Here is a 12,195-nt window from a genome sequence, read left to right on the forward strand (position 1 = left end):
AAGTTCACAATCTTGGGACATGTGAAACGTGGGGTGGTGGGGGTCATTGTAGTCCCTTTGTGCGATCCTCTGGTTTTATTCTGATCGGTATCTCGCTGTAGACGCGATATGATTTGAAGATGGGGGCTGTAATGGAGTGTCACATTGAGTTACGAGGTGTTTGTGTGAGTGCGCGTGTGGGAGTAGCAGTTATCTGGCGGCAAAGATTGAATAAATGGCTTGCGAATAAGGAATTAGGAATTGAATTAATTAAAAATGAGAATAACATGATTGAATGGGTATTTGTCCCATTCAGTTATGAGTTGGAATGGTGGTTGCAATAGCGAATTTCTGATCGAGATGGAATAAACCGTTACGATACTTCCCCAGGTACGTCAATCACGCAATTATTGACCATTGTCCGTAATCATCACAAGATACGTAAATAGGTATAGAACATGGTTTATCGATGAGCTAGCTTCCACCCTAACATGCGGATCAAGATTGGGTTGTCATGTGAAGATGCAAAGAAAAAGACAGATAAAATACCGCAGAGTTTCTGCGATATCGGATACAGTTTTGTCTTGGAAACCCAAAAGACAGCTGATTTGAGTTGAGCGGCTTCGGCCGTGGGATGGCAGGGAATCAAGTTGAAGGCGTGGGATGTCATCAGATGTCTTTGATAAGAAAATAGATAATAATAAGGTATGATACATTTTACTACCTACTGTGGGAGTGAGGTGTCAAGAATATGCAGGTACCATGCTGCCCAATGCCAATATATTGTGAATGTCACGTAGCTTTCCGTGCCATCCCAAACTTACATACTATTAATCTATATACAGCAACAAACCTGAAGCCATCGTCAATCAAGTGATTCAATAGGATATTGACGTGCCAAGGCGTATCAATTTACCCCACAGTCGTTTTTTTTACTCTAATTCAGGGATGGACCCTTGTTGGAACGTCACAAGGCCATGAAGCAATTCCTTGAATTCGTCCCCTTTAAGTGTTTTGACGCTAACTGTCATTCACCAACGACCATTTGAGACTGGATCAACGTGACGTGTGCTGGTACCTGATTAGACTGATTCTTTGTCTCATGTCTCGATTGATGAGCATCAAACATGAATAATGAGAAAGGGGGAATGAGAGAAAAGAGGCGTTTAGAAATGCGCGGATCAACGGCGGAGACGCGCCACGGACCGTCAGCCGTCCATCACGGGACCTAAATGTGGCTGGGTAGGGATAGTCTCAGTTATATAGTGTTTGCTAACTAGAGCCAACTGAGTTGGAAGAGTTGAGTTTGTGTTCGGAATGAAGATACAGTATCCGTAAGTATGCATATGAATGGCCAACTTGAGTCCGTCGTAGCATTATTACAATCTTTTGGCACATTCCAAGCCTCTCTTTGTCTACGTATGATCAAGATTATGATCAAGGACATGAAGCGACCAAAGATAAGAGACACCTCGGCTCGGTCAACGTGGTTAGTTAGTCTTATCACAAACACTTAAACGACAACAACGGCGCCGCCGAGGACATCAGACACACACCCTTCGCACGTGCACGCCTTGACCTTTCTTCTTTCTTTTCTTCTTCTATTCCGCGATTCATCTCTGACCATCTGATCTAAATAATGGCAGCCCTTGTCTCATGCCATGCCACTAGCAAACAAAAAAACGACTCAGACACCCTCCGCGGGTCCTCTTCCGGTGCCCGGGATGACCCCTGAATGTGACAGACAAGGGGTGTCTAGCCCTTCTAGAAGGTCAAAGCCTGGATGTGAAATTGAGCTTTGTTTGTCAATTGATGCGCAGTCATTTAATTAATTTAATGGAAAAAAGAATAATAATTGGTTCTATTAAATTGGTTTATTGTTTGTCAAAACGGTGGTCAATGAAAGGTAATTTCTTCCCAAAAGGTGACCGTTTCCTGTAGACTATTGATTGATTTGCTATTGTTCTTCATACTGTAGACATGTGACTTCACAAACAAAGAGTGAACCGTACGACTACATCATTATTGAGTCTTTGTATTCCTGCTTGTGAGCTGTGACGGTGGAAAGGTGACATATGGTATGCTCTACCGTTTTGGCCACAGGAAAACATGTGAAAAAATAGAAAAATAATAAAATGGCACTCAAAAAGGAATCAGGCTAAAAACCAAGAACCCCAGCATTGATTAATTGATTGACACTCGCCTATGGCACCTCATCTGATGATATTTGCCGAGCTACATACGGATACAACAATGAGGAATCGAGTCCGGGACTCTAGACCCTTGATCCCCGCTATAGCTACTAAACTATCATTAGGCAACTCCCTTCCCTTGTAGGTATCATCAAAACCGTTCAAATTAACCCCGGCGACAAAGACCAGGGCTTCCAAAGCTTGGTAACGAATAGGCGAGTGCCTAAATGCTTCACCTGATACCTGCCATAGGATCTTCCCAATCTCGTTTACCGTCCTCGGCAAAAAGAGATTGAAAGAGAGGCGTGGCCGGTCGATCGATGGGACGCAGACTCATCTGGAACGAACGAACCCTTGACCTTGACTCTGGTCTCGGTATTGGAAGTTCCCACAGACTTGGGACGAAACGAAAGCTTCGTGGAAGCAAGGGGACTTGAATTGGGCATCTCTGACCGAGACAGGAAGCCTCCGGGTTACTTCTTCGGGATTACCAGACCAAAACAACACCTCCGAACGTACATAGCTCTAGGAGCTACCGGACCGTCAAGATTCAGGCTCTGATCTCAACCGTGGCTTCAACCATGCCCAAAACCGGCCTGCAACTGCATCCCGGAAGTCGCTCTCTCGACCCGAATTCTCCTCTCCCTGCTCTCCATCCCTGGTCTTGCCCTTCTCCTTGGGTTCCGAGTCCCTGGGTAGCTTAGGACACCCTGCAAAGAGACAAAGGATTAGACCTACACCGGCCATGATACTCCCTGACATCCAAATCTTCTTGAGCGCCTTTGCCACAGCCATGTTCATGAAAGTGCGACCAAAGCCTCCACTTTCCATCGCGGCTCTCATCAGCTGCATGGCATTGTTGACATCTATGCTGCCCAGACCCACCTTCTCCAGCTCCTTGGCGAGCTGAGTCGAGAAGATGGACATTCCAATCGCGATGCCCAGACACTGACCCATGGTGCGCAGCACTAAGATCATGCTGATGCCATGACCCGCATCTTCCTCGTCGCATGTGGCTTGTACGCCAATCGTCATGACCGGGAAGATGAGGCCCATGGCGATACCCATAAACATGGCCAGCACCAAGATGGTCGAGGTTGAAGAGTCTTTGTCCAGGATCGTCAGAACTCCAAATATGGTGACCAAAAGACTCCAGCCGCCGACCAAGAACCCCTGATACTTTCCTGTCTTCTGCGCTACTATCCCTACCAATGCTGCCATGGGAGCAACAGAGATAGTTGCCGGCAAGGCCCATACTCCTGTCATGAGAGGAGTTTGGGACTTGACGCCCATGAAGTAGACAGCCAGGTAATACAGCACCATCCACATGAGAAGACCATGCAGCGCCGCCATGCCAAGATGGCAGATGGTAGACCACTTCCGGAAAAGGCCTCTCCGAAACATCGGTCTCTCGACCTTTTTCTCATACAGCCTTAGAGCAATGAAGGCAAAGAAAGAGATAACAAAGGGTACAATGACCGCTGCTGACTTCCAAGGGAAACGAGAGCCACCCCAAGTCAACGGAAGTACCAACGAAACAGAAGAGATAATGTAGAGCAAGATACCAATCCAATCAATGTTCTTGATGTCACGACAGTTGCGCCGGTGTTTGTCATATCCCATAAGACCCCAAGCTCCGATGAAACTCAGCACAAGAAAAGGCAAACTTCCCCGAAAGATCCAACGCTGTGGTCAGTCAGTAAATGCGTATCCAGACACGATGTCAGGGGCTACCTACCCAAGCAGTGCCTTTGCCCTGAACGATAGCACCTCCAACAAGAGGACCGGCAACCGTACCCAAAGCCCAGGAAGCCTGCTGATACGCCATGGATCCAGAACGCTTGCGAACAGAGTATAAGTCTGCCATCACCAGACCCGACAGTGCCTGCGGTCCTCCAGAACCAACACCTTGGATGGCGCGACCAGCAAGAAGCATCACACTACTATTGGAAAAACTCGAGATCATGGATCCAGTCATGAAGAAGACCAAGGAAGCGAGGTAGGCTGGTCGTCGACCAATGACATGGGCGAGTTCGGCAAAGATGGGCTGGGAGATCGAAGAAGTGAGCAAGACGGCTGAGCCCATGCTCAGGCTCATCGAGAATGAGGCATTGAGCTGATGAGCCATGGACTTTACTATGTCAGCAATGGTTAGGGGGTCTTTTGCGAGGGACTTACAGGGAGGATGACACAGATAGACGTTCCATCAAAAGCTGAAATTATCGTCACCGTGTTGAGAACGAGGATAATTCCCCGTCTTCGCCAACAACACATCTCTCGCACCGACTCTATCTCGGCTTTTTCGATGGTTGTCGGGTCAGAGTCGGCGTCTCGGGCCAGCATGGGCATGGTGCCCTTACCAGCCTTAGACTTGGACTCTACGTGTTCGCCTTGGAAGGTTCTGTTTGCCATCTTTGATTCAGTTAGAGCTTGTCCCTCTTGTCAAGATGGCCGAAAAGGGATGGAATACAGGAAGGAGGCGGAAGAAGGAAACAAGGAAAGGCTCAAATAGTCCATCCGCGCGACATCAAAGCTTTTTGAAAACTATATATTTATTGACTTTCTATTGGGAGGGTCTGGCAATTTCTCATGGGGCAACTTGAAGTTTATTCGTGGCCACATCTTATCAAAAAGCATACTGAGCTCGACCACTCGAGAACAAGACAAAATTTCCCACATCTTCCCAAATTTCCCTCCACGCTTTTTGTCGCTGTCTGCCAGCCACTGCCCCCAATGGAGTTCCCCAACTGCCAAATGCTTCTTGCTAGCTTTCTGTTGTCCAGTGTGATATACTGGAACGCGTACTTTATCGTCGATTACCTCCTCAGGAAGCTCGCACCAAATGCCTATCGCCGGTTGGAAGAAGACGAGCTTCGTAAGCTTGTTCCTCTGATATTCGCGATCCTTCGGGCATTCTTTGGCCTCACAGTTACCTTTCCATCATGTATCGTCGCTGCCGCGACAACACCATGGGGCGTCGATCGACCCCTGAACTCTCATGGTCAATTCTGCGTGGTATCTCAAGCCGCTGGATGGGCCAACGAACTGGCTCTGATACGATTCTACTCTTTTGAACTCTTCGTCCATCACATTGTCTGCCTCCTTGTCACGTCGAACGTTATCTTCTCTCCAGCGGTACACCAAATCAAGCCTTTGTACATCTACTATGCATCACTGGTTGGAGATGTTGGACCAGTCTCTGTGACCATCCTCCGATTACTCGGTTACCGCTTACAAACATCCAAGCCAATGTACTGGATTTCTCTTGCGTCGACCATGGTCTTGATATTTGGTCGTATCGGGTGCGCTCTTTACACTCTCACCCAGGTCATGACAGACCCGTATAACTTCACTGACTGGGCGTGGGTTCTATCAGTTCTACTCTTTGGCTCCTACTCGATCTACAATGCGATCCGTAACTTGCAGCGACTCGGAATCATCAAAGTCGATCCTGATCGGTACAGTGTCATGTACTTCAACAAACTCAACATCCCCATCGCAAACATGTATCTGGCACTTGCTTGCAGTGTTTCATTGCTGTCGACTTTGTTCCTGTACGGAATCTACCTCGATCGACCCCTGAGGATGGGAGAAACACACCTCATCTCCTTGCATGGACTCATCGCAGTGGCCTTCGGGCTGACCGGGGCCCTGTTACTGAGAATAACAGACATCAGCGACTCCCTCCCGAATCCATGGGGGAAGTTGTACGTTCCATCTGGGGTCTTGATCACTAGTCACTGGGCTAGCTTTATCACTCGTCATACCACCTATGTTGACCACGATATACTCTTGGCGTCGCTGGGTATCAGCGTTCCTCTTTTCTTCGTATTCTCTCGAGCGGCTCAATACTACACAGTCAAGGACGCCCTGGCAATATCTGACGAGAAGCGCCCCGTGGATAGTGGTTACAAAAGACTACATCTAGAATCCATCATTGAACATGCCACGATATTCCTCCTGTCATTGGGCTTCTCGGCTTTTAATGGTACAAGTCCATCGGAAACGGCACGCCTGGCCATTTGCGCTTCTCTGATACTACAGCTCAGAAACCCAGGGGACGATCCTGTGTCTGGTGCAAATGTGGACAAGATGATAAGTACTTTGGTCTCTCCGACCAAGCTGGTTACATCTAGGCTTTTCATCATTTCCATTACTGGATGGTACGTTGGAAGCAAAAGTGACCCTATGAAGGCTATATCGCCTCGTATGACTCTTGGTGCGATTGTTGCCATGGCTTTCTACATATCAAAACCCTTGATCACATCCAAGCCATGTCAGGGAATTTCGGCACCTCGCAAGTCCAGGAGAACTCACACCATGACGCTCCTCTATGTCTTCTTCTGTACCTTGCAGGTTTTGATGGTTTGGGAGTATGCTGCCTTTGAAGAGGGCACATCAAAGACCAGTCTTGGATTCAAGAACTTCTGTTCTGTTCTGTCAGACCCATTCACTTGGGTAGGGCTTTTGCACATGGCTTCACTACCTATTGTTGTTCTCAGGGGGGCTAGTGGACAGTAAAGTTGGCCTCCTAAGTCTTAGGGTACAAAATAATAACTAGTCTAAGGAGCATAAAGTGACCTACTAATTTCGTCTCTTATGCTTCGAGCGGTCAATTTTTCTGATACCCTGGGGTCAACTTCCTTTGAAGCACTTGTTTTGTCTCTACCTCATACATGGAAGCTCAATCTTCATGCTCTTTGGCTCCTCTCAGGATAACTCTACGGTTGTTGTGACGATCACGATGTCATTCGACTTGCTAACTATGTCAACTCGGCGATCTTGCGAGTCAGAGTTGAGATATCAAAATATGATTTACGGCGCCAATCACCTGAGGGTCATGTAAATGGATATCACCAGGACTGATTTGACATCATTGTTGATCAACGGATCCTGCCGTGATGTAATGGACGCCTTTGGCGACCCGATCCAGGACAAAGTTTAGGAACAGAAAGCCACATCAACTGGAATTGAACGCCAAGTTAGTCTATTGTCTTTGGTTCCTGGCTAGTGAGGAATGCATCATCCATCAACTGACCTCTGGTCAAACGCTTATATTGTTATGTACACGCCTGAAGCTGATCGCATGTGGCTATTCCATGTCATGATATTATCCAGGAAAGGGTTGTGGAGTGAATATATTAGAAGACATCTCTCCAGACTATGAGGCTGATTTCATTGTCGATCAAATCGATATGGTTTTGGGTAAAGTGACACATGTATGGGATATGACGTGAAGTGTTTTTGTACGGAGATTTAAATGTCGTCTGATACAGATACAACAGCCAACCCCCGTGGCAACGTGATACACAAACGCCTATTCAATATGAGTACAACTTCGTCATTGCAGGAATAGGTCAAGTTTGTAACGGTAAATGGGAATCTTTTCCACAATCAGCACCGTTAACCTGAGCATTCCTTGGCACGCATGCTTCGACTTACATAGACATATTGTAGTCATGTGAAGCTACATGGGGGTCATCGCGGGGGTCTTGCCTGTTTCACTCTTGATAACCGTTACATAACCAGTTTCAGCTCAAACAATTAGATCAACTAAACCAATATTGAATACATATGTCTCTGATCTATTAAACTTTGTGTGACTGACAGTTGTTGGACCCTCTGACATCATTTAGAAATCCTTCCTTGACCGAGGTGCTTGAATGTCCATCACGTGTAGGAAACCATCTAGGCTACCACAGCAAGCACAGATGCTCTCTCAACATCAGATCAGACTTTCTGGTGTATCATCTTACATTCCTATCACATTTTATTGTATCCAGTGACTGCCAACGCATCGCACCGACTCGGCCCGTCTGCCACCCATTCCTCATCTCCATGTCCTACGGGCCGTCGATCGACACCTTTATCAGGATGAATAGGAATAGACTACCCAGGCACAGCAATTCGAAAGGGTCTCATTTTCATATCCCAGCCCCAGGCCGGCGGATCAGACCCTCAATGCATCCGCATGAATGAGATGTCAAGCTTCCCAGGGTTCTCCGCATCACCAGGTCTACCCCCATCCTGGCTCATGCATTGAGGGGCGACCAGAACCATCACATGTTGCCTGTCAACTCCGAAAGAAGAAGCTGTCATCTTAAAAGGAACGGCTCTTACAAGTCCAGACTGAGTAACTGAAGATGACACGGCCCTCAGATCCGACTCAAGAGAGACGCCCCCGTTTCACTCAACGGCACAGTTTCTCCGTCGGCTATCACCCGTTTGCTTCCCCGGACATGGATGTTTGTTTCTGCCAATTTCCGACTCTTTGGGAAGTTGGGGAAATCCGGACGAATTTGGGGGTTTGTTCAACCCGACCGATTGTCTGCAATGAGAAGTAGGGTGTATCAAACTTAACAGCGAAGCAGAACAAAACATCCAGAAAACCAATGGCCCGGAAGCTCCCCGTGCCATAATACCGTGTCAGCTGGCTCAGAGCCCTGCAGGCATCATGATATACCCGATAACCTGGGGTAAGATGATGGATTTTAATATCCAGTCCAATCCAATCTGCCAACACATGCGCGAGCTGCCTCTCTAAGCCTCGGGGCGCAGGCAGATGCTCAACTGCTGATTAGCAGATAAACGGCCATTAGGCAAAGGTGCTGTGAATCGCGCGCATCATCTTGGAGATTGAACATCAGACACTGCGACGAGCATCAGAAGACACTCTCGGCTACACCACCATGCAAAATCACAGCACCTTTATCAAACATGATGTACAGGTTACAACCGATGAACATGCTTGTTTCTCGATTTACAGCAACCCAGGCCAGTGGTAATTAATCGTCCGGCCTAACAAGTAAGCTTTGGCGATACGGTTGTCATGCCCGGCATCGTCTCAATATCAAAGCTTCAATTCGGTCTTTTAGACAAAAATAGTAAGGCGACTTTGCAACACATGACTGTTAATTTAAAGTTGACGATGCCACATCTTCCAGCTCGTAATAGGCGACGCCAAGGCGTAATTAATGTCCTCTGCCATTGTTCCATCAACCCCCAACCACGGTTCAATTACCGGCCGCGGCACAGCAATCGATCGTATTTTACTACTTACAACAATAAACTCTCGGCAGCAGACAAAAGGGGCAATGGTTGAATGCGGAGAAGTTGTCGTCTACCACGTGCTGGCTATGCTACCGATGTCTGTCCAAGACTCGCCTCCGAAGTCATAAGCGCTAGAGCGTGCGTTAGAGTGAGAAGTTCACTAATGACTGATAACTCATTAGCCTTAAGAAGGTGATGATGGTGTTCTCAAACGGGCATCTTCTGTCGGCATCCAATCCGATGCGGTTTGAAGATTTAGAGAGGGCTGTTCAGCCGCGTTCTAAGAAACCTTCAAGTCCCTGTAGCCTCCCTCAAGTCTATTGTTTGTGTCTTTGTTGAATTGTTGTCAATCGAGTGACAAACTATCCCATCCGTGCAGTACAGTAGCTCAGATCCCCCTCATCGGCGACTCCGTTGAATCCATAAATCCGCATCTCTGTATCAGCCCACATGGCAATTATCGACAATACAATGGTGGAGTGGATGCGTATTTTATCAATTTCGCCTCCTCGTGGCTAGGTACATGACACAGCACAGCCACGAGACTTTCACGTGTCAAGATTGTCCAGATGTCACTTTCGGGGGTCAGTCGAGACGAGGTATCCATAGCCGGTTAAGCCAACCTCCAATCACAAAGCCATCATTGTCATGTTGCTGCCGGACCGACAAAAGGCGGCCAGATTATCGAAACGTCAGTGGCCGTTCAAACAACAAGAAAAAGGGCCGTGAAATGCACGAGGCAAAAACGGTGATGAGAGAGGGTCCAAAACACAGCAATGGCTTTATTGAGGGGCCGAGGATCGCCGTAGAGTCGCCGGCAGCCTGTTGGCTCTTATCAGTGGAGTTGAAGTTGGAGAAGGGGAAAAATAGAAAAGGAAAAAAATAAGAAAAAGAGTGGGTTTATCTGTATTAGAGAGGAGTTCTCCCGTTTCACTGGATCCATTCTGGATTTGCAAAGTGTATGTATTCTGCCATTCTGTTTGGTTCACTTCAGGGCTGGCGGAGAAGAAATGATGCAGCATGTTGACTAGGTTTTTGCTGCCCAACTTGAACCGTTTGTATTAGAGTTTACAAGGCTGATGACCAGGGAGTTCAAAGTTCAGTTTTGAGATGCGATATACGTTCTCCACTAAGTCTGAACGAGGTTTGACTAACAACTTGAACCTGGATGAAAAGAAATGAACCAAGGAGGTGGAGATGTGGTTCGAGTTAATAGAAAAAAAAAGAAGAAAAAAAAAGAAGAAAAAAAAAGGATCACTGAGTATTTTAATTCGTCAAAGGAAGATCAGTACTAGTTGATGTTACATTCTCACTGTATAACTTGTTGAAGATGCTGCGTCATTTCTTGATTTCTCCAATACCGTGGATGACTGCCATTTCAAGCCTCAACGGCTCTTAATTAGTTCTTGTACCGCGTGATTGAACAAGATTGACTGGTTTAATGGATGGTAGCATGGGTTGATAGCAAAAAAGATGGTGTGAGCCAGATAAAAAAGAGAAGGAATCTTCCTCTCCATGTGCGGGAGAAGACTTCTAGAAGGTCTCAGCTTGAGTCGTGAGTGATTGGTCGGGGCACTTCGGATCTGAACAAGACACACCAGACTAAAAAATATGACCAAACCACTTCTAGACAGACAAGCCTGAGGTGTCGATGTATTCGTTCGCGCGCTTGTGTCACTGGTAAATGGCACTAAATGAATTCCGACAGCAACCAACACGAGCGCGGCTAGACCGAGAACTGTGTGCAGCAGCATTAACGGTATGTAAGGTGGAGTCGGCAAATATCCGGGCACATTAACCGTGGTCACCGTCCGAATACATTGCCGAGCCGAACTGAACTGGCTGAACTGACTGAACTGAACTGAACTGAGCGGCCGGTTTGGAAGTAGACGGGCAATGTCTTGTGTCTCGTGTCCTTGTGTCATGGTTAGAATGACCTCTATCGCAACATACCGTTTGCAACACTCAATGATCGACAACGAAACAACGCATCAATATCGGCATCAACAAAGCAAAACGAGCACCTCGTGATACAACACTTTAGATGCAAAAGAAAACAAGATCTGACATTTTAGCCACGCGATTGGGCAATAAAAAAACCTGACTCCAAATCTAAATCAACCCAAATCTGGGGTGTCGCGAGACGAACCCCTCCCCCCCCCCCCAGAATATGACGTAGTCCGGGGGAGAGGAAAATCTCGATTGGCAGATCTGGCAGAATTCATTTCATTTAGAGTAATTGTCGATATCAACTCAAGTTTTCGATATTGACCATCTTTTGACTTTACCAGCCTTGCATACTGCATAATCCCCTGGAACGACTGACGTTGACTGATCACCAGCTTTGACCTCTGGACCTTGAAAGCTGGTTGCAACCACTCATTTCTTGAAGTGTACAATCCCCATTGCACATCTCCATCGCGATATGGCGGCATGTGCCTGATTTCGATTTGATTCTCGCACACTACATTCTTTTAATTAATCATGCTCTATTTTTCGATTTTATTAAATAATAATTAATTGAATTTCTCACATTCTCCATCGATGATCTTAGACTGTAACTTGAGCTCCACCATTTCGAGACACTACCCTCTATAATGGGTATCCGTAATGTACGGTAGAGCACCATCTAAACTGTTTCTCCCCCATCAACTCCGTATTCATGACACATCTGACCTAACAGAGTCCGGCTTCACGGTCTGGTCCCGGTCGGCTATTTTGATTACTTACGTTTCAATATGAAAATGTTGAGTAGGTACGTAAGTTTCCGACTATTCTTCGTGACTACGACCTGGTTTCCCCGTGATTTCTCGTGCCCAGTGGATGAGGTTCCACTGAACCCCAGTGAACCTTTTTTTTTCTGGAGAAATGCTGTCTGTCAACGTCAGTGCCTTGATTAAACATGACAACTATTCCAATTATTTTACAAATTATCAGGCATTTTAGTCTGTATAATTGATACATTGACTGCCGT

The 12,195-nt window shown here is 46.8% G+C and overlaps 3 protein-coding genes across 3 annotated transcripts; 1 reads left to right on the forward strand and 2 right to left on the reverse strand.

Annotated features, from left to right (window-relative positions):
- Positions 1–2,714: 2,714 nt before the first annotated feature.
- On the reverse strand, positions 2,715–4,583 carry EDB82DRAFT_478536 (major facilitator superfamily domain-containing protein; the record flags this gene model as incomplete). The annotated part of the gene is made up of 3 exons (XM_025728636.2): positions 2,715–3,857; positions 3,910–4,302; positions 4,350–4,583. 3 exons carry the CDS (start codon positions 4,581–4,583, stop codon positions 2,715–2,717), a joined length of 1,770 nt encoding a protein of 589 aa, XP_025582983.2.
- A 424-nt stretch (positions 4,584–5,007) lies between these two features.
- On the forward strand, positions 5,008–6,756 carry EDB82DRAFT_509331 (uncharacterized protein). The gene has a single exon (XM_025728637.2). It carries the CDS (start codon positions 5,421–5,423, stop codon positions 6,690–6,692), a length of 1,272 nt encoding a protein of 423 aa, XP_025582984.2. The 5' UTR covers positions 5,008–5,420; the 3' UTR covers positions 6,693–6,756.
- Positions 6,757–10,356: 3,600 nt separating this feature from the next.
- On the reverse strand, positions 10,357–11,354 carry EDB82DRAFT_271035 (uncharacterized protein). The gene has a single exon (XM_065607355.1). It carries the CDS (start codon positions 11,144–11,146, stop codon positions 10,607–10,609), a length of 540 nt encoding a protein of 179 aa, XP_065464199.1. The 5' UTR covers positions 11,147–11,354; the 3' UTR covers positions 10,357–10,606.
- Between the last annotated feature and the right edge of the window lie 841 nt (positions 11,355–12,195).

The sequence above is a fragment of the Fusarium venenatum genome, assembly GCF_020744135.1.
Source record: "Fusarium venenatum strain MPI-CAGE-CH-0201 chromosome Unknown EDB82scaffold_3, whole genome shotgun sequence".
NCBI lineage: Eukaryota > Fungi > Ascomycota > Sordariomycetes > Hypocreales > Nectriaceae > Fusarium > Fusarium venenatum.

Coding starts and splice junctions, on each gene's coding strand:
- EDB82DRAFT_509331 (XM_025728637.2), top strand. CDS start 5,421: ATGTACTGGATTTCTCTTGCGTCGACCATGGTCTTGATATTTGGTCGT.
- EDB82DRAFT_271035 (XM_065607355.1), bottom strand. CDS start 11,146: ATGACACAAGGACACGAGACACAAGACATTGCCCGTCTACTTCCAAAC.